The sequence below is a fragment of the Camelus ferus genome, chromosome 10 (assembly GCF_009834535.1).
Source record: "Camelus ferus isolate YT-003-E chromosome 10, BCGSAC_Cfer_1.0, whole genome shotgun sequence".
Taxonomy (NCBI): domain Eukaryota; kingdom Metazoa; phylum Chordata; class Mammalia; order Artiodactyla; family Camelidae; genus Camelus; species Camelus ferus.
Window position 1 is genome coordinate 46,170,481 of NC_045705.1, and position 26,174 is coordinate 46,196,654.

Below are 26,174 nucleotides of genomic sequence, written 5' to 3' on the forward strand. Positions count from 1 at the left end.
CTCCCCCATTCTCCAGCACTGCCCAGCCCCTGGACATCTGGCCCCCGGTACTTCTCCCAGGACCCATGTTCTTGGAAGGGGCCTCTGAGAGTCACATAGAGGTTCCAGGACTGAGCCAGAAGAGCAGTAAGAGTTAACAATCACCGAAATGGCCATGTGCCCTCTGCTGTTCTAGATCACTATCAACTTCTGTAATTTTCACAACCCAGAAGGTGGGTGCTGTTATCAACCTCATGTCATAGCAGAACTGACCAAGGCACGGAGGATGTGAAATGATCTGCCAAGGTCACAAGGCTACAAGGTGGTGGAGGGAGCGTCCACCAGGCTGCCCGGCTCCAGAGCCCGTTCCTTTAAGTCCTACCCCACACTGACTTGTAGGGCGCAACTCCTGCCCTCCAGGTAGGTCCTCCACCCCGCTCCCCACGCACCTCCTCACAAGACACTTTCATTTCCCCAGGCCTTGTCCTATCCATCAAGGTCAAGAGGCATAGCTGGAATCTTTTAACCATCCTACAGTTGAAGTGAAGGATGGGACTTACCACAAACAGCCCCCAGGCAGCAGGGATCCTCTGTTGGCAGGAGCAGGGCCACCTCCCCGAAGCGCAGGCAGCTTTCAGGGCGGGGGCCCGGGCAGCCCAGGTCCACAGGGACAATGGTGTCTGGAGCCTGGCACTGGTGCTGGCAGCAGCCACTGAGGGAACTGTTCCAGGTCTCCCCCAGGGCCCGTGGCACCCCCGTGCTGTCTGTGCAGGCTGCAGTGGGGGCATGGTGGGGTGCAGGGGACTGAGGAGGGAGGGGAGACCCAGACTGTCCCAGGCTAGACCTTCCCTGGGAAACTGACCACCCCCAGAGCAGACCTGCAAGGATGCAGTAGGACTCAGCCATGAGCATCAGGAGGGTGAAGGAGACCCTGGGTTGAGGAGGGCCCTGCCCGGGGAGGGGAGGAACTTACCACACTTCTCTTCAGGGATACAGAGCCCAGAATGGCGCCGGTGCAAGATGGTGCCCTCAGCGCAGACGCAGCCCTCGCCCAGCACCTGGCACTGCTCTGGGTCCAGCGGGCCCAACATCCCATCCTGGCATGTCTCGGGGGGCTCACAGGCTGCCACACATGCCTGATATGTGGAGTCGCTGGAGCACAGGAAGGCTGCAGGGGCACAGTGGGCACCAGATTTAGTTCAGACCCAGGCAGGTTGAGGAGGGGCTCACAGCACCACCTGTGCCTCAGCAGAGAGTGCAAGGGGTTTGGTGTCATTGCCTCCTTCCTCTAGATCAGGAGCTCGCAAAGCACAGCCCACAGCCCAAATCCAGCCTGCTGCCTGTTTTTGCAAATAAAGTTTTACTGAAACACAGCCACGCCCATTCATTTACCCATTGTATCTGGCTGCTTTTGTACTGCAAGAGCAGAGCTGAGTAATGGATGTGTTCACATTTATATATCAAACTACTCTAGGCCGGTCCAAGCCTGCCTACCCCATTAGTGCAAACCTAACGGGGGTGGGGAGGAGGTGGCTCTCATGTTCATTCTCAGCGAAGGAGGAGAGAGACCAAAAGAGAAAGACGACCAGAAATTAAGAGAAAGGAACTAAGTATTTACTGGATTGTAACATGGGATGGGCCTGTGTTGTCTCATGTCATCTTCAAAATCACCCTCAAGGGAGCTGTTATTACTGCCCCCATTTTACAGATGTGGCAAGAAGACTCAGAGAAAGTAAATAATAAACAAAAAATATTTATTTGACATATTAATATAAATTATAATAAAAGTAAATTTGTTAATAATTTGTTAACTTGATAGCATAGGTTTATTTATAAAATATTTATAAATTTATTACTATCAGTAAGTGAATGAATGAATAATTAAACCTGGGAAAGTCTAGACTTGGACTCAGGTCTATGAGCCTTTTTCCTGTTCTGTCAAGGGTGAGGGATGAGAGCAACAGAAGGAGGATGGAGACCCCTGCCCCTGCCCCACCCCTACAACTCACGGCAGTAGTCGGAGCGCCGCCATTCGATGCACACGTGGAACTTGTGGCACATGGCCACGTACACAGTCAGTGCCACGCAGGGCTGCTGCACGTACTTGGTGTCTCGGATCCACAGCTCGCAGAAGGACTCCGGGGGGACCTGGGCCGTGCATCAGACAGTGCTGCCTACCCTGATTCCCCATATTCCAGGGCTCAGCCCCTCCCAGCCCCACCCAGGGGCAACAAGGATCTTCTGCAGGCTCCCAATCTGTCCCAAACTCATCTTCTCTGGGGACCTCGCCCTCTGCAAGTAGATGCTGCCATTCCCAGCCTGGGAGGACCCCCCACGCTGGACCCTAGGTGCCACCTACAAAGCGGTGGCAGGCACTGAACGTGCGGTTGGACACCATGCGAAGGCAGGGCGAGCAGTCGGCCGTGGCACAGCTGTCCAGGCGGAAGCGGGTCTGGCCCACTGAGGTCAGGGAGCTGGGCACCTGCCAGCTGTCCAGAAAGGGAGCAGGGTCCTCGGCCTCACCCAACACAGAACCATCCTCCAGGGTGAGGTCATTGGCTGCGTCCCCATCACAGATACCTGAAAGGGACAGAATTGCCCCAGTGACCATGATAATCACCACCACTCCCAGGTCCCTAGCTGTCACACCTAATATTCTTCATACTAATTCTCTGAGGCTGGCATTACTATATCCCCATTTTATAGATAAGACAAATAATGCACAAAGAAGCTAAGAAACCCGCTGTGTAAGAAACTGTCTCTGTTTGTAGGAAATACACACCAAAGTATTAAAGGATAAAGGGACACAATGCCTCAAACATACTTTCAAATGGTTCAGAAAGATATATGTATATAAATTCCATATGCATAGAAAACTGCATGCACGCTCGCGTGTGTGTGTGTGAGTATAAGAGAGAAGCAAACGGGGCAAAATGGGAAATCTAGATAAAAAGTACATGGGAGTTCCTTATACTATTTTTGCAACTTCTAAGTTTAACATTATATCAAAATTAAGTTACTCCAAAAAATCTGCTTTAGCAGAGATTGCTAGCTAATTATAACACCTGTTTCCTCTTCTCCCTCGGCGGCCCACTAGCCTATTTCTCCCAGGTTCTCCTGCAGTTGGTGAGACCATGTGGTGAATCCCAGCCAGCAGAACATCACTGAAGGTGATGGGCACCACTTCCAGGCCGGATCCGTAAAACCTGCCCCACTCTCTTCCCTTATGTGGAGTTGGAGGCTTGTGTTGAGAATGGCAGTGCCACAGGATGGAAGGACACTCCATCTGGGAATTTACGTGTGCAAGGAATAAAATTCCGTTGTGTTAAGGCACCGAGATGAGGTGAGAAGAAGTTTATCTGTTACAGCTTCTAAAATGACCTTAACTTCCAGCTTCATCTCTCACACTCTAGGCTCCACACACTTCCCTGCCCTTGACTTTGCTTATGTGGCTCCTTCTGTCTGAAACACTTTCTCAGAAGTCCTTTCACAGGCGCCACAGGCGCATCCATCCATGACCTTCCCAATTCTGTGTAACAGGTAAAGTTTGCAGGTCTGTCTTGCTGAGTGCGAAGACTCATTTTTCTTCATATTCTCTCTCTCAATATTCCCCTAAGTTGCTTAGCAGGTGCCCGGTATACCAAGTGTTAGTTTGGAATAAATAGAGATAAATTAGCTGACTTCTGCTCTGACATCTCCAGCCACCAATTTTGGGAATATAACATATGATTTAATACAAAATCCTCAGATTTTATCAATAGTCCTACTGGTCAGATTTTTGGTCTTGGCATTGAGTCACTGAAGGCATCCTAAGGAGGAGCTGGCCCACCAGATGCTGGCCACAGCACTCGTCCCCAGGCATAAACAGGAGAAGGAAGAAATGGTGAGAAAGCAATGGGAGAGGAGATGGTGATGTGTGCGTGTGTGTGCATGTGTGTGTGTGTGTAGAGATGTTTGTGTCAGGAAGAATGGAAGCTTCATAAAACAGATTTTGTGTGTTTTGCCTACTGTTCTGTTCCTAGTGACTGGTACATGGTAAATATGTGCTGCACAAGTGAAGGAAGGAACTGGGAGCAGACTCACGTGTTCATGTGCAGAGGGCATTTTGAATACAGGGGTGTGAGTGTGAATGAATAAAATGGGTGCAGATTTATGGATGGAGAGCATACAAGTATGTGTGGTAAGTATTCCAATGTCATCCATCATCATAATCATGATGGAGTGCTCTGTAGGAGCCCACGTCCTTCTGCCCCTGCAAGGAGTAGCAATCCACACTTGGACTCCTCCTCTACCCCTTTTTCTTATCAAAATACATCCAGGCCCTTAGGGCGTGCTCTCTGCAACCATGCAATAGTCTGAAGAGCACTAATTCTGTGTTGTGGCAGCTCTGCTGTGTGACTTTAGGCAAGCCACTTAACCTCTCTGAGCCCCCTTTCTACTTTAGATCAATAGCCATCTCTCAGGGCTATTGTGTGGATGACTTGGAATAAGTGAGATCAGAGTGTGGAAGTGCTTTGTGAACTGCCCAGGCATATGGAGACATGGAGGATTATCTGGTATTAGGAAGCTATCAGGGAAGCTGACAGTCAACCTCGGCTAAAGCGACAACTGGCTGAGGCCAGAGCTCTGCGCCATCTCCCTGCTGGTAGCTTCAGGCTCAGTGCACAAGACATCAGGTCTCTGCCTTGGCAGCTCTGCTGGTCCCACCTCTGGCCTGGCACTCTGTCCCAGCTCTCCCTGGTCCAGGGAACCTGTGTCTGAGAGCAGAGGTGGACCCAAGAAGCATCCCCTCCCCTCAGCTGGGTCCCACCTCACCGCACAGGCCACGGCCCTGGGCCTCGCTGGCTTTGCTGGTTTCCAGGATCATGAGTCCTGAGCTGTGGAGCCACTGGATCTGGATGTGTGACGGTGTCCGGATCACATACATGTGGCCTGTGTCCTCAATTCTGAACCCATGCTTGCTCACAGGGGGCCACGCAGGCTGTGAGTCCACAGACACCTTGTAGGGGGAGGGGAAACAATGTGAGCACAGCTTGTCTGTCTGTCCATCCATCCAACCATCCATTTGTCCAACTAACAGTTATTAAGAACCTGCTATGTGGCAGGCTCTGTTTCAACCACACACAGCCAAGACGGAGTCCAAGATGGCATGGGAAAATTCTCAAAACATTACTACCAGCACAAAGCAATGAAAGAAGAAGTGCAACAATAGAAAGCAGGCGACATCTACATGCCCAAATAAGCACAAATCCCAAGCCCTTCTAATCACTCTCTTCTTTCCTGACTCACATCATTTCTTCTGGGAGATGTTCCCTAAATCCCCAGCTTCTGCACTGGGTTCCCCTTCTCTGGGTCTCCCCATCCCTGTGCTGGTCTTTAAGATAGAATCCATTTGTTCCCTCATCAAGGCTCCCAGGGGACCGTGAGTTTCTTAAGGGCAGAAACTATGTCCCACTCACCTTTGAATGCTCAGCACCTGGACCTGACATAAACTGGGGACTCAGTCAATGTTTGCTAAATCCACAAAACTTTAAATTCAAAGCTACAACCCCTGCTACATACAGACCAGGTTAAATTTGTATGTGTTATGGATTATTAGCTTTACTCTGTAGAAATGGGAGATGAAAAGATTAGGATTTTTAAATATTTATAATGACTTTATACCCCCCCCACTCAAGAATCACTGTTTTATTAATCACGTTGCAAAGTATACAGTACATAAACCACTGTGTTGAAGTAGAGGGAGCCCCAGTCCAGCAGTTAGAAAACATTGACCTTGGGAAAGTCTCTGGCTCTCTCACGACCTGAGCCTTCCGAGCTGTGCAGACAGGGCCGTGGGCTCCACAAGCCTGGAGCGCTGTCCCAGGTCTAGGAGTGAATACCCATGTCTGAAGCCCAGGGATCCTCACCTGCGTGCAGAGGACTTCAAGTCCAAGTAAGGATACAGAACAAAAGATTCGAAGTTAATAACCTGGGCTTCAGCTTCTGACCAAGATGGAGTAATCAGTACTAGATATACCTTCTTGCCTCAAACAGTCTAAAAACCTGAGACAACAGTTTTCAGACATTGAACAGTTGGCAGTACAGGAGAGTGATCACTGAGAAAGGCTCACAAATGAGGTGAGCCTTACAATCGCCCAAGGTTATGGCTCAGAGAAGTTTCCAGGCCACCGTGCAGAAAGGAAGAATCGAGGCAGAGCCTGGTGGGCTCCCTGAGTTTATGAGACAAAAGTTGGGAGTTCACGGAGACCAAGATACCTAGTCAGCAGAGCAGAATACTGAAGAGAAGAGAGCTGGGGAGAGGAAAAGAGAGACGTGGGGAAGGAAGGAGGGAAAAGCTCTATAGAGAGTCCCCATGACACTGTCCTAACCCTGTCCTGAGTTTTCAACTAAATATTGATCAGTGCATGCAGATGAGAAAACTACCTGAGACCAGGGGAAGAACCACCTGAAAGGAGCAGAGAGAAAAATCTCCAGGTCTCACACCTTGCTAGGGATGGTCAGAGCCAACACCAGCTAGAGTGGAAATACCTTATAATACATAGAGCATAGGGCAGGGCATGCAGAAGGCCACTGCTTCAGTAGTGAGCAATCACTACCCAGAACAAAGAATAAGGAATAGAATCATGCTTAGAATAAAGACTAGAATATATTCTAGTAAATAAAACATCTCATTAAATTTAAAAGGATTCAAGTTAGACAAAGAATGTTCCCTGAACACAAAGGAATTAAATTAGAAACCAATAATAGAAAGGTATCTGGAAAATTACCAAATACTTGAAGACTTATTTTTAAAAGCATTTATAAATAACCCATAAATACCAAATAAAAATCAAAAGGGAGATTTAAAAGTATTTTGAATTTAATGAAAATAAAAATACAGCATATCAAAACTTGTAAGATGCAGCTATATCAGCCTTAAAGGAAAAACTGTAGCACTAAAAATGCTTATATTATAAAAGGAAGAAAGGTCTCAAATCAGTTACCTAGGATACCACCTAATAAACTAGAAAAAGAAGAGTAAATTAAACCCAAATTAAGCAGAAGAAAGAAAATAATATAGATAAGAGCAGAAATCAATGGAATGGAAAACATAAAAATAATAGAAAAAACCAGTAAGACCATTCTTTTAGAAAAAAAATTAATTTGGTAAAACTTTAGCCAGAGAAAAAACACAAATTACCAATGTCAGAAATGAGGTAGACTACACAGACACAGGTCCTACAGACATTAAAAGAATAATAAGATATACAGTGAGTAACTTAATGCCTATACATTTGACAACTTCAATGGAATGGATAAATTCTTTGAAAAATGCAAACTACACAAGCTTACTGAAAAAGGAATAGATAACCAGAATAGCCCTGTATCTTTCAAGGAAATTGAATATGTATTTTAAAAAACCTGCCCCCCAAAAAACTTCAAACCAATATGGTTTCACTGTTGAATTCCACCAAATTTTTAAGAAAGAAAATATTAATATTAATAAATGTATACAAACTCTTCTAGAAAATTAAGGAGAGGAAAATACTTTGCAATTCATTATATGAGGCTAGCATTATTCTGATACCAAAACTAAATCAACACAATAATTTAGATTAATACCTCTGATGGAGATCCAACAACATATAAAAAGAATAACGCATACGGACCAATAAGCCTAATTCCAGAATGCAAGAATGGTACAACATTTGAAAATTCAAGCAATTCATCGTATTAGTAGTCTAAAGAAGTGAAATATTATTCGGTGCTAAAAAGAAATGAGCTATCAAGCCACAGAAAGATGTGGAAGAACCTTTAATGAACATTATCAAGTGAAAGATACCAATCTGAAAAGGCTACATACCATGTATGATTCCAACTATATGACGTCCTGGAAAAGGCAAAACTATGGAGGCAGTAAAAAGATCAGTGGTTGTAGGGGTGAGGGGATGAACAGGCAGAGCACGGAGAATTTTTAGGGCAGTGGAAATACTCTGTATGATTTTATAGTGATGCATATATGTCACCATACATCTGTGTAAACCAACAGAACATACAACACAAGAGTGAACCCTAAGGTAAACCATGGATTTCAGTGATTATGATGTGTCAGTGCAGGTTCAGCACTGGTGACAAGTGCACCATTCTGGTGAGAAGTGCTGGTGACGGGGAAGGCTATGCACTATGGGAGACCTCCGTACCCTCCTCTCAATTTTGTTGTGAATCCTAAACTCCTCTAAAAAGCTGTCTTTAAAAAATAATTTGGGGAAGGATGACAATAAAAGGCCAAATTACAGTGTCTCCATCAGCAGTTCGCTGTCTTTGAGGATGCACAATGGCAAAATCTCCCAAAACAAGCCATTGGTCTGACCTCAGTAACATCAGGATTGAAGCTTCACACGCTGGGGAAGCTTTCCAAACAGGAATGGCCAAGAAAGCCATTCCCACAGAGAGCTCAAATATTTTTAAGAAAAAATCATCGGTGAACCTCAGACAACATTGGGGCTCAAGTGAGCAGTAAATAACTCTCTGCATACTTTACGATACACTTGTTGAATCCATGACTGCTAGAATCATAAAAACAGTAAGAATGGACCTTCAAGAACAGGTGATTTAAAGATTTTAAAGCTAGAAACTGGAACTACAAAATCTGGAGAATTCAAGATTTTTTTTTTTTAATATGACAGTTACATTGAACTCATCTGATTACACTTGGAAGTTGATCCACAGTTACTGAATCCTGGAATTATAGTTTCTTTTACTTAGGTAAACTATTTAACTTCTAAACATGTTTAATAAGGAGCCTTTTGCTGGTGGTGTAAATCTTGACTCAGATTTTTAAAAAATATATATATAAATGTTCTTTAAATGTAACTACTATTCTTTGAAAGCTATTTATTTGAAATAAATTTGAAAATCTTTCCTTTTTCAAGTAAACATCAATACTGTGATCTTGCAAAAAGAAGTCTAAAGAAGAAAAACTGTAAGATTATCTCAATAGATGTGGAAAAAAGTATTTGACAAAATTCAGCATCTGCTCATGGTAATAAGAACTCTCAGCAAAGTACAAATAGAAGGGAAATTTTCTTAACCTGGCAAAGGACAGCTATAAAAAGTCTACAACTAAGTCCATGTTCATAGTCAAAGACTGAATGCCTTCTCTCAAGATCAGATGAAAGACAAGAATGCTGGTTCTCAGTCCCTCTTATCATACATCATATTAGAGGTCCTAGCCAGAGCAATAGGCAAGAAAAATAAATAAAAAGCATACACATTGGAAAGGAAGAAATAAAACTGTCTCTATTTGGAGAAGATATGATTGTCCATGTAGAAAAACAAAAAATGTACAAAAAAATGAATCTCAACCCATACCTCATACCATTTATAAAAATTAACTTAAAGTGCAACATACACGTAATCTGTTTGACACAATACCAAAATCAAGATCCATAAAAGAAGAAATTGATAAATTGTACTCCATCAAAATTAATAACTTTTGCCCTTTGAAAAACACTTGTAGGTGAACAAAAAATATGCCACAGATGGGAGATAATATTTATATCTAATAAAAGGCTTGAATCCAAAATATACAAAGAATTCCCAAAGCTCAACAAAGCAGACAACATAATATTTTAAACATACAAAAGATCTGAACAGACACTTCATCAGAGAGGATATATCATGGGCAATAAACCCATGAAAAGATGCTCAACATTATCAGTAATTAGGGAAATGCAAGTTACACTAGAATGAGACCCTATTACATACCAATATGAATATCTAAAAAACAAAACAAACAACAACAACAACAAAAACCCTGATACTACAAAGTGCTGACAAGTGTATGAAACAACCGGAACTCTCATACACTGCTAGTAAGAATGCTACATGCCCACTTTGGAAGGCAATTTGGCGAGTTACCGTAAAGTTAAACATATCTTTACCATAAACTCAGCAATCTGCTCCTGGTAACTTCATCCATACACAACCTTTTCGTAAATGATGATAGCAGCTTTATCTGTTATTGCCCAAATCTGGAGACAACTCAAATGTCTTTCAATTGGTAAATGGATAAACCAACAGGGGTACGTCCATAAAATGGAATGCTATTCAACAATAAAAATGAACAAACTACTGATACACGCACCAGCATGGGTGAATCTCACTCTATACTCTGATTCCATATGTTTAACATTCTGGAAAAGGCAAAGCTATAGGAACAGAAGGCAGTGGTTATCAGGAGGTGGGAGGAAGGCTTGACAACAAAATGGCATGGGGCAGTGTTTGATGCTTGATGGTGGTGGTGGTTACACAACTATTAAAACTTGCAGACCTGCACACTAACAACGGTGAATTTTTCTATAGGTAAATTATTCTGTTCTTTTTAATGGAAAAAAATTTAACCCAGGGAGTTTTATATTTAAGCCTCCATCTCATGGAAAACCCACTGCCCAGAGCTCCACTCCTGAGTCTCACAAGGTGTGGCCTCTGTGTTCAGTGTTCAAGGACAGATTCCAGTAAGAAGGCTGCAGGTCTTGGCTCAAGAATAGATGGGGAGAGTCAGGACTTTGGGACCTGAGGAAGTGAGTGAGCCCTGCTCACACACCTGTGGAAGAGCAAAGGCAGGGCCCTCGGAGAGGGTACCCCACACAGGGATGCACTGTGGTTGGGCACCGGCCTCCTTGACAGAGGTGTGCATAATGTAGAGCTAATGAAGCTTAAATTCAGGGCTCCTCACTTATACAGTCCCCTTCTTAGAAGGGCCCTAGTAATGTGTTCCATTGCCATATATTCTTGTAAAAATTGCAGACATAGGGTATTTTAACCACAATCATTTAAGACTACTGTCTCTGACCATTTAACTTCTTCTCTGTTACAATATTCCTCCTGGAACATATCCTCCCCTGATGTTAGATTGGCCACAAATATTCTAATTAAAATCAACTCCAAATATACCTAATTTGCACTGTTTTTCTTTTAGAGGGTCCTTCCCCATCTTTACCCCAGTTGTGAATAAGCCTCAAAGCCCCTCCACCCCTGGACACGCCACCTGGCCTGACTGCTCTTCTGTCCCAGGGGTCGGCTCTCTGATGCACTCACCTTCCGTTTGAAGCGGTCAACTGGTGACCTGATGGGTCAGGTGAGTCATGTTCAGCATCACCAGACAGAACGGGGGCCAGTTCAGGTGCCCCTGCAGAGAGAACCCAGCCCTCATCAACCCGGAGCCCAGTTCTGCTGCCTCCTCCTCCTGGGTGGAAACTCTCCCCTCAATCCTCCCTCAGTAGGCCAGGGGCACCCACTGGGGATGTGCAGATGGTGCACAGAAGCCCAGAGAACATTCCAGTTCCATCTGACCTCCTGCAAGCCCAGTCAAAAAAAAAAAAAAAGCTGCCTCCTTCCACCTGGCTCCTGGGGGTATCCTAGTGGGTGATTCCCTACAGCTGTCACCCTTAACCACAGGCTACATCTTTGAGGTGGTATCTCAGTTCCTCTGCATTTCAGGGCCACCCACAGGGGCCTAGGCAGTGGAGATGAGCTGGAAATGGTGCAGGCCCTAGGATGGCTGGGGGTGGCGCTCCATTCACCCTTTCCCCAAACAGGATTCCAGGAGACCCCTGAGAGACCAAGGGGCCTCCACCTCTGTCCTAGCTTCTGATAATGCCTCAAAACCCAACTCACTGCTCAGTCTCCCTCCAAACCTAAACAGATCCCAAGGCCCCTGCAGGAAGGGAAGGGCTAGGGGGCGGGTAGTCACCAGGTTGGCACTTTTGCAGTCAAGAACATGGACAGTGACCATTTCTTCAGGGCTCTGGCTAAGGATGTAGATGGCCTCCTTGAACAGGGCTGCATGGCTCCCATCAAAGGTGACAAAGCTCAGATCAGGGAAGATTGAGCACCGGCCTAGGGGAAGGCAGGGACAAAAAGAATAAACAGATGCACCCAGGGCCAAGGCCTTTTCCTAGGTGATTCAGAGGCCATGGGGGCTACAGGGTCACTAAGAGATCAGAGGTCACAAGGGTAGGAAATCTACCAGGTCAGGGGTCACACTGGAGAGTGCTTTCACGTCAGGGTTAACTTGAGGCCACGGAGCACACAGGTAAGGGGATACAAGGTCACACTGGGGTAGGGGTACAAGGAAGACATGGGAGGCATCACTGGACCCCAGAACTCACAGGCACACTCCCAGAGCGGGCAGCAGCGGTCCCCGCCCACCCTCACAGCAAGGCCCAGGACCCCACAGCGAGGAGGTGCAGCGCCCTGGGGACAGTGTTCTGACTGGTTCACTCGGATCAGCTGACCCTCCAGGCAGATGTGGCGGACGCAGTCCTGCTCGGCAATTGGCTGGAGCACAGGGTGGAGGAACAGCCTGAGTGACCCCCTTGGGACCATACAAATCCTTACCCTTTTAGGTTCTAGCAGGCAGGGGACCCTGAGACACAACTATGAGGGAATAGTGCCTTTACCCTCCCTCCGCCCACCCAACACACCATCAGGGGCTTGGGACTGGGCTAAGCATGAGAATGGGGTGAGAGGCCTGAGTCCCAGAGATGTCTGCATATCTGCCTGGCCTTGCAGAGAGCTCCGGGTACACAGACCTGATAGCTCAGACTCATAGAAACGCAAGCGCACCCACACATACACACTCTTTATCTATTTCTTAGAGATGTGCAGATCTTGCAACACCATATATCACAGGCACGAGAACACACATACAGACAGACGAGTGCTCACGTGGAGTCCCATACATGTAAACACAAATGGGTTCACAAATGGGTATGCAGACACAGACATGCAATGTCCACACCTGCACACCATGCTGTCACACTCTGGATGTCACACCAAGCCATCCAATAGGTCCCTGGGCCCAGGATGGGGCATGGTGGGATCTGCTGTGGCATCAGGGGCCCGGAGGAGCCTGGAGGATTTTTCAGGCTCCAGAAGCTTGGGGAAAGGGTGAGGATGGTGACTAAACCACCATCTGGCAGCTGGGCAGCTGGATAAGAAGCTGTAGCCAGCCTTGAGGAAAGTGAGAGCATGATGGTGTCCAAGCCCTGGGGCACAGGAGGAGGGAAGGTATGGAGGGTCTACGTACAGGGGCAGAACTCTGACAAGTAAACTCACAACACAGATGGCAGACGTATTGGCTTCAGTGGTAGTTGCCAAGGCCTCAGATGAACCCTCCGAGATGCTCTGGGCCGGGGCTGAGCGCCCAAACTGCTTGGTGGTGGCCTCTCCCTCCGGCTCTGCTGGGGCCTGAGGTCCTGCCGAGGTGCCATGGGCCTCAACCAGCTGGGGAAGCAGAACCAGAGAGCTCTCTTGGGAGGCCGTCCTGGCCAAGACTCGGCTGGGCGGATAGGACGTGGGCACTGGTGGTACTGTGCCAGCCCAGGGGCCCTCTAGCTCTGTCATCAAGGTAGCGAGAGTGTGGGCCACAGCGGGCGTGAGCTCTGTGGGGCCCCACTGGGCAGAGCCATATATCCAGGTGGGCAGAGACACTTGCTTGGACAGGATGGCCATCTTCTCTGTGGTGCTTTTTCGTGGGGCAACAGATACTGTGGGGGCCACTCCCTCAGCCACAGCCACAACCCCAGAGGCTGGCAGTGTGGCCCCCAGAAGTAGGCCTGGAGCTGTGCCTGTTGCCGTAGGGACCACATGACTGGGTGGGTGCACCTGGGCCACGACAGCCGGGGTGAGAGGCTGTGCTGGGCCAAGTGTTTGAGCAGGTGGAGTCGTGGCCATGGCGAGAGATGTGGCCTGTTGCTGGAGTGGGACAGTGATGGCAGGGCCCTTGGGGCTGGCTGTGGCCACTGGGGCAGACGTGTCCCACCTTGGCCAGGGGCAGACTGGTATCACGAGGCACGCCAGAGAGGAGCTGGGGGGGCCGAGTTGACTCCAGAGATGGGAAGGGTGTGGCCCCGAGCCCATGAGCAGTTGTGGACAGGCTGGCAGCAACTGCGGTCCCCGAGGGCAGGGCCGGAGGCCTGGTGGTCATAGTGGTATGCTGGGCGGGGTGGGGCGGGGCAGTGGGGAATGGGCTTGGAAATGAGGGTGTTGGTGGGCCCATGGGCTGGCCAGGCCCAGGTGGGACCTTCTCTGTGGATGGCACCGTCTCCACTCTCTTGGTTGCCAGGGGACTGACAGGAATCTGTTCTGCTGCTGTTGTAGCCTCAGCTGGGGGGATGCTGGGACTGGGAACACTCTGGGCCTGTACTGGGTGGGGGATTCCTGTCCCATTCATGACCTTCGTTATTGCAGGTGTCTGTGATGCTTCATGGGATCCTGAGGAAGTGGGAGGCCTAGAGGGCACTGCAGGGGAAGCCACAGGCCTGGAGGAGGGACTTGAAGGCAACTCCAGGCTCGGAAAGGGCTGGAGGGGTGTTGTCTTAACAGGCAAGAAGCCAAGGCCTAGGACTGTCACAGCTTTGGTCACTGAGAGAGACGCGAGGTGCAGGGGGCGACAGGGAGGAGACTGTGATGTTGGGGCTCCCCGCAAAGATCAAAGTCACCCTGGTCGTCTCCATGGCACCCGACCCCATGCCAGATGTGGGCATCTGCTGTGGAAGAGGGAAGGATGAGGGCTCTAGGGCACGGGGGACTGGCCAGGTGGCTGGCAGTCACTCCCTTGCTGGCTGGGGCTTCTGTGGGGTGGGCAGGGAGGTTAGATGTGGTCATCCCCAGTGGCTGCCGCAGCGTCGCCTGAGTGAGGCCTGGAGACAGCGTTGGCCCCTCAGTGGCTGCCTCCGGTGGGTTCAGGGCTGTGGTGGGTGAGGCAGCTGGTGTGAGCGCTGGCCTGTGGGATGGGGCACCGGGCGCTTCCTGTGGAAACTGTAGCTCCTTATCACTGGGAGTGGGCAGCTCTTGACTGGGAGGCAGAGTCTCATTGCCAAGGGCCTCTGTGGGAACCAAAACTGCAGGCTCCACACCTGGGGCAGACAAGAGAAGAGGTCAGTCAGTGGGGCAACTGCTGCCTTAGGGGGTCATCACTGGGCGGGGCTGTGGTGTGGGGCTCCCGGCCTGGCACCCTTGGTGAGGTGGGGTAGGCAGCTTCTGAGGCCCAGTTGGGCTGCCTGACCAACCCGGGGGCAGCTGCATGTGGTGTGGATGACTCGGAAGTCAGCAGTTCTGGACTCCACCCCACACCCCAAACCCTGAGCCCAGAGCCAAGAGACTTGACGTCTAAGTCTGGCTGCCCAGCATTCTCAGCACATGACTGCAAGCCAGTCCCTTCCCCACATGGGCCTCAATTTTTCTCTCTGTGAAATGGGGAGAATGGACTAGGTGAGGTCCCTGCCTGCTCCGTAGTGTTCTCCTTCCAGAGGCCCCTATGCTGACCCTCCTTCTCCAGGGACCTGGGGCTCTGGTGAGCATGACTGGCCAATGAGATCCGGGGGATTTACAGGACATCCAAGAAGGGATGAGAAGTCCAGGCCACTCACAGTCCTCTAAGTAGACGCATCTCTGGGTGACTTCATCCAGGACCTTGGGGATAGGGCATGCAGGCACACAGCCTTCCACCCTGAGGACAGAGCAGGGAGCCAGTCAGCGGTCTGGAGCATGGAGAGAGTTACTTCTTCTCACCTGGACTGAGCACAGGCCTCATCCTTTCTCATGACACACGTGTGTGTGTGCGCGCACGCGTGCACACTAATCACACATACACTCACATGAACCTCCACAGAGACACTGTGTTCAGGAGCACATCTGCACACATATGCATTCTGCACACTCCTGCCCCTCAGACTGAGAGGGGAAACACGAACAAGGTCTGGTTATGCACACACTCATGCACACACTCGCACATGCACACGAGTCTCCATTTAGGCACATTCTCACGTACCTCCTCCAAGCCAGCAGGACTTACATTCACACAGATACATATATGTCCACACAGACTACCAAAACATCAGTGTACACACCCTCACGCACACACACCCAGGCTGCACCAACAGCCAAATACAGTGCAGCTCATATGCATGTACACACAAAGCTGTGTATATAGCTGTGCACCAACAGCTACCCATGTACACCCACATGAACACACACAGGGTTCAGCTACATGCACATATTCACAAACTGATATTCACATACGCCGATATCAGGCAGGTTCACCCGCAACCCCATAGCCAGTGCAGGAAACATACACACACAAGTACATGTGAATACACACAACATGGTCATGCCTGTGCCCACAGACTGCATACAAGCCCATTCACACAGCTGTATGCTCAAACACACTGGCATACACAACATGACTCCATGCCACCTCACCTGGGCACGTCCTGGCAGCTGGCTGCCCGTGGGTCCCGGCAGGTTTGGAAGCAGGGGCTGGCACAGGCGTCATAGTGCCACTCAAAGGTGGAGTAGACAGCCCCAGAGGGCTTGGCATCTGGAAAGGCGACCCAACCCAGGGTCCCAAGACTGACTGAGACTGGGCACCAGCTCCTGGTCAGGTGCCAGAGCACACAGGTCATCCCAGCTCAGCCCATGCCCACCTTGCTCCGTGGAAGAGATATATAGACTCATGCAGTGAAGACAAATAAAATAAAATAAAAGCCAACCTGAAGGGAAACCATACTCCTGAGAGCTAGCATTCATGCCTGGGGGATCCTTGAGATGGGACTCTGGGAACTTGGTGGAGGGGCTGAAGATCATGGGGGCTCTGGAGTGAGCAGTTGGAGTTGGGCTTTGAGGGGTGGCCAAAGAGAAGGCTGGGACCCCTGATCTTTCCATAAAGCTGGCTCACATCACCCTGCCCCTCTGGGCCCTTGGTAGCCAGGCTTGCCCCCCTGAGACATTGGTGGCTAACAGTAATAACAACAGCCAACTCTTAAATAGCACCAAGCATTACACTCAATACTTCACAAGTATTTACTCATTAATCCTCACAATAATCCTATGAAGGGACACTATTATTATCCCCATTTTATAGATGACAAAACTGAGCACAGAAGATACTGGGAATTTTAAATTTTCCCAGAGATTTCCTTGAAAAAGGCCAGTTACCAGTGCCTTGACAAATGAAGGATTCTCAAGGAAAGTCTGGAGCTGATAGGGGGCTTCTAGGCAGACAAGACCCCAGACCACACTTGTTGGCACAAGTGACTGGCAGCCTGAGCTGGAAAGGAGGGGCAGCCCTGCCTGGGCAGCCCTGTCCTGACTCCCCAGTCCCCACACTGCGCTGACTGTGAAGAATCCTGCTTTTCTAAGATCCTGGAGACCAGAACTCAGAACTTACATCTGGGGAGCACCTACTATGAGCCAGGCCCAGAGCAAAGTCCGGGAGATACAATAAATTCTCACGACAACCTTCTGATCTCCCCACTGTACAGTTGAAGAAACAGAGTCGGGGTGGGGAGTCTCCTCCAAGTGCCAAGGACCAGGATCAAAATTCAAACCCAAGGCTGTCTGGCTTCAAAGCCTGGGCTTATCTCACCCTGCCCAGTGTCTTCCAGCAAGGGACTCAAGTCCTGCCATCACAGCCAGTGATGGATCTGTCCTGGGCGGGGCTCACTGGTGGACTCCACAGATGACCCCTGAATTTAAGGATGAGCTGGCCTGGCCCTGGGCGGGGATGGGGGATGACAAATGACAGGCTGACTGGGGATATATTTACACATATGTGCATGGAAATGGATCCATTCATACAGCACGGGTGCCCCCATCACAGGCGTGAACACACGTGTGCATGTGCAGGACAGGGAGGCCAATCTGGAGCAATGAATAAATTGTGATCACTTTCTCCAGAGTTCAAGCAGAGAACTACTTTTGGGGCTGACCCACCTGGAAGGGGGATGGCAAAGCCCTGGAACCTGATGGACTTGGCTGGAGAGGGCATGAAGCTGCCCCATCACCACTCAGAGTCCTGGACCTCCCATAGGGGACAGGAGGGCTGTGGGTTCCACAGCTGGTGCCCCACGGGCCAGTTTTTGAGCTCACAGGGCAGGCATGTGCCCCCATCAGCAAGAAACCTGAGCCAGCAGGCTAGGCAAGCCGCGACCACGATGATCACTTTTCTCAGTTCCACAAAGGCTGCCCTATTTTTAGACTGTGTAAATGGCCTGCGGGAGAGGCAGGACCCAGGAAGCTGGCTGGGCCCCAAGGCACACTGCCCATGGCTCCATAGGCAACCAACACGGAGGCTGCGCCACCTCCCAACTCAGGGGTGGCACCCATGTGGCCTCTCTGTGATAGGAGAGTGAGGGCTCCAGCTGTTGGGGGCAACTGGAAGGGTAAGGTGGGAGAGGGCAGTTGAGTGAGGGGCTGAGATGACTGACGGCCTGGCCGGGCAGACACCTACCCAGGAGGCGGAAGAGCGAGCCCCGGCGGAACGCCTCCGTGTGCTCGTACAGCCGCAGGGCCAGCACCGAGCCCGACACGGAAAGGAAGGCCCTGGGCTCCACCAGGGATTCCAGGGCCACCAGGCCCCCTCGCCACGTCCCCCAGGTGCAGCAAGAAGGAGGCATGGTGGTGGAAGGCATCGCTGCCCTGCCACTTTGCCAGCTCCAGAGACCCGTTGGCCGTGACGTGGAGGAAGAAATTGGGTCTGTCCGCTGCCTCCAGGGACACCATATCCGGGTCTGCAAAGAGAGCGGGGGTAAGGTCAGCACAGAGAGGGGGGTCCAGACAGGCATGGGGCAGACCCCCAGGCACCAGGCTGCACTCACAGCGACTCAGGACTGGTCCTCCTCCTCCAGGCCTGCCGCACCCCTCCTCAGCCCACCTATCCCTGCCTGCAGGCCGCCCCTCTGCACACACAACCTCCACCCGAGGGAGGGAAGGCAGAGGGTTAAAGCCCCAACTACGGAGCCTCCGGGAGGAGACTGAACTATTCCCTCCTTCTTTCTCTCCTTCCTTCATTCCTTCCTTCCTTTCTTCCTCCCTCTTTCCCTCTCTCCACCTTCCCTCCCTCCTTCCTCCCTCCTGCAAACATTTCTGAGGACCCTCCGGGTACTGTGCTAGTGGCTGTCAGGGTTACAGCCGCTCTGTGGAGCTAGACACTAGACAAGGGCACTAGACAAGGGGTGGTTTGCTGATTTGCCAGGTTTCAGTTTTCTTGGTCCTGATCCTCACAGAATCCTGAAGAGTCAGAATTGGTGGATGTGGGGACATTGAGCCCAAGCCACGGAGGGGAAAACTGTCCCAGAGATGGGAAGGGGCTTGCCTAGAGGCCCAGAGCTGGGCTCTGCTGTCTTCTCTTGTCTCCACAAGAGCCTGCTTCTAGAGAATGGGGCTTGCTGCTGCGTGGATCCCCTCCAACAGGGTCCTGCAGGGTCAGTCCCCAAATCCAGAGCAGGTGTTCTAAGTCCCTGCCCGCCACGCTGGCTGTGCTGTGGGCAAGTGAATTAACGCCTCTAGGCTGTGAGGGATGAACAGTGTGTGAAAGGCCCCCTCCCCTGTGTTCCCTAGAGGGACTGTGTAGCATTCCTGTTAGACCTCCCTGGGAAGCTGGGAGAAGATATGGGGTAACTGGAGGATGAATTCATTATTAATGTCAACAACAACTGTTATTTATCAAGGACTTAAACTCCATGCCAAGCAAGATGTTAAGTAGGCCCTCTACCTGCTGGTTTTATTAAATCCCAAGAAAGCCTTGTGAACTGTGAATTCATTCATTCGACAGCTAATGTTACTGAGGGCCCTCCATGTGCCAGGCACTGTTCTAGCCACTGGGTACACAACAGGGAACAAAAGGACAAAAACTCTGTCCTCATGGAGCTTACATTCAAGTGGCATGGGGGTGGTGCCAAACATAATGAACAAGCAAATTCCACAACAGGTTAGAAAGCAATGACATTGTTATCCCCATTTTACAGATGACATAAGTGAGGCCGAGAGTCACATGATGGTGGGTGTGGGAGGCAGGATTGGAGCCCAGGCTCTTAACCACTGCACAGCCAGCCCCAGGGAGTGGGCTCGGGGCAGACCAGAGAGGAAGAGCATTAAGTCCCTCGCTGGGTGACTCAGGCAAGTCACTTTCCACTTCCCACTTCCCTCTGGGTCTCAGCTTCCTCCTTTGTGAAGAATGGGGTTGGTCTAGATCAAGGTCTCAATCATTTGTCCTGAAGTCCTCTTAACAGGGGAGAGGCTGAAAGTCCAGAACCTGAAGTACAGTCATCCCTTGGTACCCACCGTGGGCGGATACCAAATCCACGATGCTCAAGTCTTTTACATAAAATGGCCCAGTATAGCGGCCATCCATATCCATAGGTTTCACATCTGAAGTTCCACCCACTGATTGGTTGAATGTGTGGATGTGGAACTGTGCATACAGAAGACTGTAGAAAGTTTTACCTTAAACAATCAAGTGGTTTTCACCTTTTATTCTTTAAATTTTATTTCTCTTTTAAACTCTCTGTTCAGGAGGCACACTGGCACAGTTCAGATACAGGTTGTTGTGAGGATTAAATGAATTATTACACATGAAGGACTTAGAACAGTGCCCAGCACATGGTAGGTGCTACAAAAGGGTGAGCTATTATAATTAATAAATAAGTAACCTCTCCCAAAAATCTTTAGATGAAGTTGATACTTCAGTGAGATGTGCCAGGTTGTGGCTCGTGTCCCTTTAGTACATTCCCATAGGACATCAAGACCCCGAGAGTGAGAGGCTCAGGCCTAAATGACTGCTGAGTCCTCCTCTCTGTGACATTTTCTGCTCTCTATTTCTTCCCATTACAATCTTTCCCATCCTTCAAGGCCAAATTCAAGGGACACTTCCTCCATGTTGCCACCCCAGATCTCACCTGGAAGGCACTTTCTCTTCTGTTGCCCCAGTACCCTGGGCATGGCACAGGGAAGGAGAACAGGATGAGGGATGAGAGCCTGGACCCTCGCTGGGCCCTGCCCCCAGCTGCCCAGGAGACCCAGGTCTGACTGAGATGGAGGCTGGCCTTCACAGCCTCGGGGCATCCTGTTCACAGTGACATTCTCCAAAGCCAGGCTTCTCCAGGGTTCTGCTTAACATACCATAAAACCACTGGAAAATCAACACCCACTTTGGACTAGACCTTACTTACTAGACTAAAATATTGACTGGGGAACAGAAAATTCCCACTAAGCTGATATTGCATCTCAGAGTTTGTAAGACATCCTTCCTTCTTCAAGCAGGACCACACAGATCTGGGGGGGGGGTCAGGAAGGTCTAGGGAGGAAGTGTTCTCTTTTGGGGTGATGGGGGTGCTTCCGGCCCTCCTGTGGCCTGGTCCCTGGCTCCTCACTGCCAGATTTCCTTATGGAGTGATGTCATTCTTCCTGGCTTCTCCTACTGTACCCCCACTCACACCACTGTGAACACCACCTCAGCTGGAGATGCTGGCTGTGCCTGGGCTGGGCAGGAGCTAAGGTGGCCCTCCCCTCTTCAAAGCCCTTCCCTGCTGCCCTCAGCACAAAGGCTCAACTTCTGAAGTTGGCTTTTAAGACCCTCTCTGGCTCTTTCCAACCCCCCAGGGAAACATGCTTCATCCTAAGATGCCTCTCCTAACTCCCCAAGACTAAGTTAGGGGCTCCTCCTTCCCACAGGCATTGTAACTGTTTTTGACCTGTCTATGCCCTGGATGGGACTGTCGTCTTCAGTGGGCAGGGATGGTGTCTCTTACATCACTGACTCCCCTGTGCTCAGCTCTGTGCCCAGCATGGGAATGGGGATCAATGAAAGGAAGGGAGGCAAGGAGAGAGGGAGGGAGAAAGAGAGAGGGAGGGAAAAAGAGAGAGAGATGATTACCCTCACAACTAGATAAATCACAGACAGACTGTGAGAATCTGGGAACTAACATTCTTAGATTGGGATGAATGCTCTGAGACATGTCTTGGTTCAAGACATCAGTCGATGCTGGGACTGGCTGTAAGGACCGTCCCTGTGATTACGGAGGTACTGACTAGATGAGGCCAACAGGGATTTGTGGGGAGAAACCCAGATCACAGTGACCACACACTACGACACGCACAAATGACCACAGAAGAGAAGGCTTCCTAGCACTATTGAACTGAGGCCTTGACTGGCTCAGGGCCCAACACAAACACCACTCGGGGTCACTCTCCACCAGGCAAGGTCCTGCCACCCCTCAGGCACTACTGAACTCTGAGGAGAAGACAGTGGCTGCTACGGCTAAGCCCTTCAGGTCTGCTGGCAGTCGGAGACCCAGAAGGCTGGCTGGTTCCAGGTGTGCCTACCGTCTGTGTGACCGGCCAGCCCAGGACCTACATCACAGCCTGAGCAAATCAGGAGCCAGCCCCTCCCCACTCACAGGAGAAGGTCTCACTGGAGTCAATATATCAGCCAGCTCCCCTCTGGCATTTTAAGTCTATCCAGTCTGAAAAGCGGAGAGGAGGAGACAGAGGAGGGGTGAAGAGGAGGGAGAGAGAAGGGAGAATAAGGAGAGGTGCGGGGAGAAGAAGTAGAGGCTGCTCCCACCCAGCTCTGCTGGAACAAACTGTCGTATAAGGCGAGGAACAAAGGTACATCTGGACCTTGGTCTCCCTGGTTTTTTCAGGAAGAAGATGGAAGGTGTCTCTTCGAAGGGGCTAAAAGCCTGACTCCAAACCCTGTTTCAGCTGGGAAAGGGCACCTATTGGAGCCCTGAGTTTCTCCAGCCACTGCCGATGGCTTAGGCCTCAACATCCTCCCCTCCTCCGGCACCTGCCTCCCTCCACCAAGGGCTGGAATGGGGCCAGAGGGTGGGCCTTACCGTGGGCCTTGGCCTTGTACAGCGCAGCCGTCAGCAGGAAGTTCACGATGTCCCCCGGCGCCACATCCTCTGCACTCACCGAGGACCACGGCACCGCCTGCCACCTTCCTGGCCACCAGGGCACCACCGGCTGCCAAGCTGGCCAGCTGGTAGGGGCCCTTGCCTAGTGCTGGAGAGAGGGGGTCCAGTTTAAGCCCTGCCTCCCTGGGCCTTTACCATCCCTATCTGCCCAGCCCTGCAAGAGGGGGGAAGAGAGCTATGCTTGGTCACTTCTCACCCTAGACCCCAGGGACCCTGATTTCCTTGATGAGGAGAAGGGATGGGAGCCCCAGGCTGCTGGCCCCTGATGGGAACTGACCCTCTGCACAGCACCGGAATCATTTCACAGGAATATTGGAAGCAAGGCCACCCCTGGAAGGCATCTGAGCCCCCACACAGCTGTCTCTCCATGGCCCTGTTGCCCTGCCTGAGACTCTGCCATTCCAGCCACTGAGCTCTTCCAGGTCGCCTCTGGGAGAAGACATTAAGACCTGGTCTCTGCTCACCTGAGGTCTGAAGGATAACCGGGAAGGCTTGGGTTCAGCATTAGTGTTTATCTACTTATTTCAGACACAGACACTTTTGTGTCTCTCAGATTCTGCAGTTTTCAGTACAGGCTGGACAGGGGCATGGGTTTCCCAGGCAACTGCAACCTTCTAACTGACCTCCCCATTTCTGGTGTACCCCCTCCTCCAGAGCCTGTTCCCCATTGTGGTGCCCAAGTCACCTTTCTAACCACACTCCTCAATGGTTCCCCTTTGCCTTCAGGAATAGAATCCAAGAACCCAGCTTGGAATTCAGGGGCCCTTCATGGCCCAACTCTGCCCACCTCCCCACCTCCCACACCCCTGCCCCTGCCACACTGAACTTCTCTTGCTCTTCTCTCATAAGAGCCATGTGGTATCCCACCTCCCTCGTGTCTCCACTCGCGCTGTCCCACCCACTTGGCAAGGTCCTCCAGTTCTGTGCCTGGGGAGAATGCCTACTCCATCTCTGGGGCCCAGCTCAAATGTCACCTCCTTGGTGAAGCTCTCCCTGCACCCACTCACACCACACAGGCACCTCCTCCCTCCTCCTGTGCTCCCCCAGCTGTCGGAGCACGGCCCACGCTGGTCACACCTCTGACAAGGAGGAGCTTGACCAGAGGTCCATGTCTGTCTCCCCGACCAGACAGGACGCAGGCAGTGCTGTGCTGGGAAATGGTTAGCAACCAGCTCTTAAAAAACGAACAAACGAAACAAAACCCCATTTGGTAATGTTTGTTGATTTCCATGGTGTAAATACTCCCACCAGCGGTCAACTTCAAACTATCAACTGAATGTGAAGAGCACACAATCGGTTCTAGACAGAAAGCGTGGGCTGCCCCAGCGCACCACTGGGACGGCGCATTAACTGTTGAGTCCCCGCCACCTGGCCAGGGCCTGGACCAGAGAAAATGTTGGCAGAAATGCAGAGAAGGAATGGGTGGGTGGATGGGTGGGTGGAGGATGCTAGAAACAGCTTGTCCTTTGCCAGTTACTGCCACCCAAAATGCCACAAAAGGGAGAAAACTCTGCTCAGAGCTATCTTGCTGAAATGTCTTGCCTGGTGTCAGACAGACCTCACTTGTGCAGAGACTGCAATCCTCCCATTACAGATTCGTGCCTTTAGAGGTTAAAGGTCTGGGGCCATCAAGAGCCCCTAGTGGCTAACATTTTTGGGGGACTGCAGTCACTGCGAATGGCCATGTTCTATCCTGGTGCAGCCCTCATCTCACAGGGCCCCTAACTGGTATCCTTGTGTCTAGTCAGTCCTCCACTGTTTTACCCACTATATTCTCTCCAGGGGATGTTTTTCAAACCAAAATCTGATATTGTAGGCAACTAAGGATGGAGCCTTGGGCTTATACCCATATAGGCCTGCTCCTGGCAAGATGGTGCCTGAAAGGCAGGGGCAGAGGGAACCTGAGAAGTCAAAGGTGAATGGCAGGGACTTGAAGGGCATCTAACTCGGCCAACTTGGCCCCAACCAGCACAAAGATCAGTGCTGGAAACTATTCCTAGACATCTCTCTCCCCTCTGCACCCCCAACCCTAGGGACGAAGTTAACTAATTTGTTCTAACACTTGACATTAACTTCCCTGGAGTCTTTAGTCATGACGTGGTTAATGCAGAAGTTGGAGCACATCCTGGTACCCTGCGACTTTGCGTGAACTTGAAGAAGAATCTGGGCCATAGGTTTTGCCCCAGCCACCCTCCAGAAGAGCAGTTTGAATTTGCCTTTGCCAACTCAAAACTTCAGGAAACCCAAGATGGTATCCCATGGGCCTAATGAGCTAGATTATAAAGGCCGTGGGGTGGACTGTTGGTGTAGATGGGTTTTTCACTTCCTGGTGAAGCTGCCCTGCGTGAGCACATCCCCAGGAAAGCTAGCCTGGCCTGGGCTCTGGACAGAGGCTGCAGGAGCTGCTGGAAACAGAGTTCCGGGGCATTCCCGGGCGTGCACTGTCAGGGCTCTCTCTGCATGCTGGAGTCTTCCTGTCCCACATCACTGCTCTTCCAGGGCTGACAGGGCCTCAGGATGGCTGACACTGTTGTGGCACCAGAGCAGGGCAGGCAGTGCCCCAGCTCCCAAGGCTCCACTTGGGGAGGATGAGCTCACCTTTGTTAAAGAAGTCACAGTCGTATGCTGAAAGAGAGAAAACAGAGACTTCTTGAGAAGGCTGGGAGAGATGGACAAGGACAAGGACCCTGGCATCCCAGCTCTCCCACCTTCTCCAAGGTGGCCTGCCTCCCAAACTTCAAAATTCAGATATGGTCATTGGATCTAGATGTCTTAAGGTGTAGGAAATACAATGGCTCCTCTCTGTGCCCCCAGCACAAAGCTCAAAGTGCGGTCTGGAGTAGGCATTCAGTATGTCTTGAATGAATGAATGAATGAATGCTGAATAGAAGAGTGTTTTGTGTGGCCCCAAAGTGGGGGAATAGAATCAAGGGGTGGAATATCCAATCAGAAATGTTGCAGAAGGTCCTGGAGGAATGTAAGCACAGAAGTCTCGGGTGGGAAGGGACTAGGGCCTCCAGGATCCTAGCCTTTTTCAGGCCCCTGGGTATAGTTTCCATCAGGCTGTGACAAGCTTCCTCCAAGTGTGTGCTCCATGCGCCCTCTAGTGGCACAGCACAGAACCACAGCCTGTTCCCCTGGCATCTCAGCCAGGGAGTCCTCAGTCCACTGAGGTAAGCCAGGGGCATTGCAGGGAGCACCAAAAGGCAGGAGCAACACCATGAGGAGCCAGCCGACCCAGTGGATCTAGAATAAAAGTTGAGAAGGGGCCACCCTCACTCACAGGATCAACACTATTCCTTTGCATTTGGCATTGCCCTTTGGAAAGAGCACTAGGAACCAGGAGATTGACCCACCATGTGGCTATGGGCAAGTATGTGCTTTTCCTCACTCGTGGACTCAGAAGATTAAACTTGAAAAGATCTCCAAGTCTCTGGTTTCTAGAGT

The 26,174-nt window shown here is 50.5% G+C and overlaps 1 protein-coding gene and 1 non-coding gene across 2 annotated transcripts in view; one reads left to right on the forward strand and one right to left on the reverse strand.

The window, feature by feature from the left end:
- Positions 1-26,174, reverse strand: part of OTOG (otogelin) — an 86,049-nt gene that overhangs the window by 13,174 nt on the left and 46,701 nt on the right. Inside the window, 20 exon segments of the mRNA XM_014568021.2 lie at positions 540-752; positions 953-1,147; positions 1,989-2,127; positions 2,339-2,559; positions 4,795-4,978; positions 11,062-11,082; positions 11,084-11,152; positions 11,717-11,862; positions 12,135-12,303; positions 13,084-13,782; positions 13,784-14,392; positions 14,394-14,543; positions 14,545-14,885; positions 15,399-15,478; positions 16,231-16,348; positions 18,260-18,401; positions 18,403-18,539; positions 22,647-22,725; positions 22,727-22,815; positions 25,326-25,352. Coding sequence (XP_014423507.2) covers positions 540-752; positions 953-1,147; positions 1,989-2,127; positions 2,339-2,559; positions 4,795-4,978; positions 11,062-11,082; positions 11,084-11,152; positions 11,717-11,862; positions 12,135-12,303; positions 13,084-13,782; positions 13,784-14,392; positions 14,394-14,543; positions 14,545-14,885; positions 15,399-15,478; positions 16,231-16,348; positions 18,260-18,401; positions 18,403-18,539; positions 22,647-22,725; positions 22,727-22,815; positions 25,326-25,352 — 3,828 coding nt within the window.
- On the forward strand, positions 8,223-8,338 carry LOC116666719. The gene has a single exon (XR_004323622.1). It is a non-coding gene; the product is annotated as a small nucleolar RNA SNORD89 (small nucleolar RNA).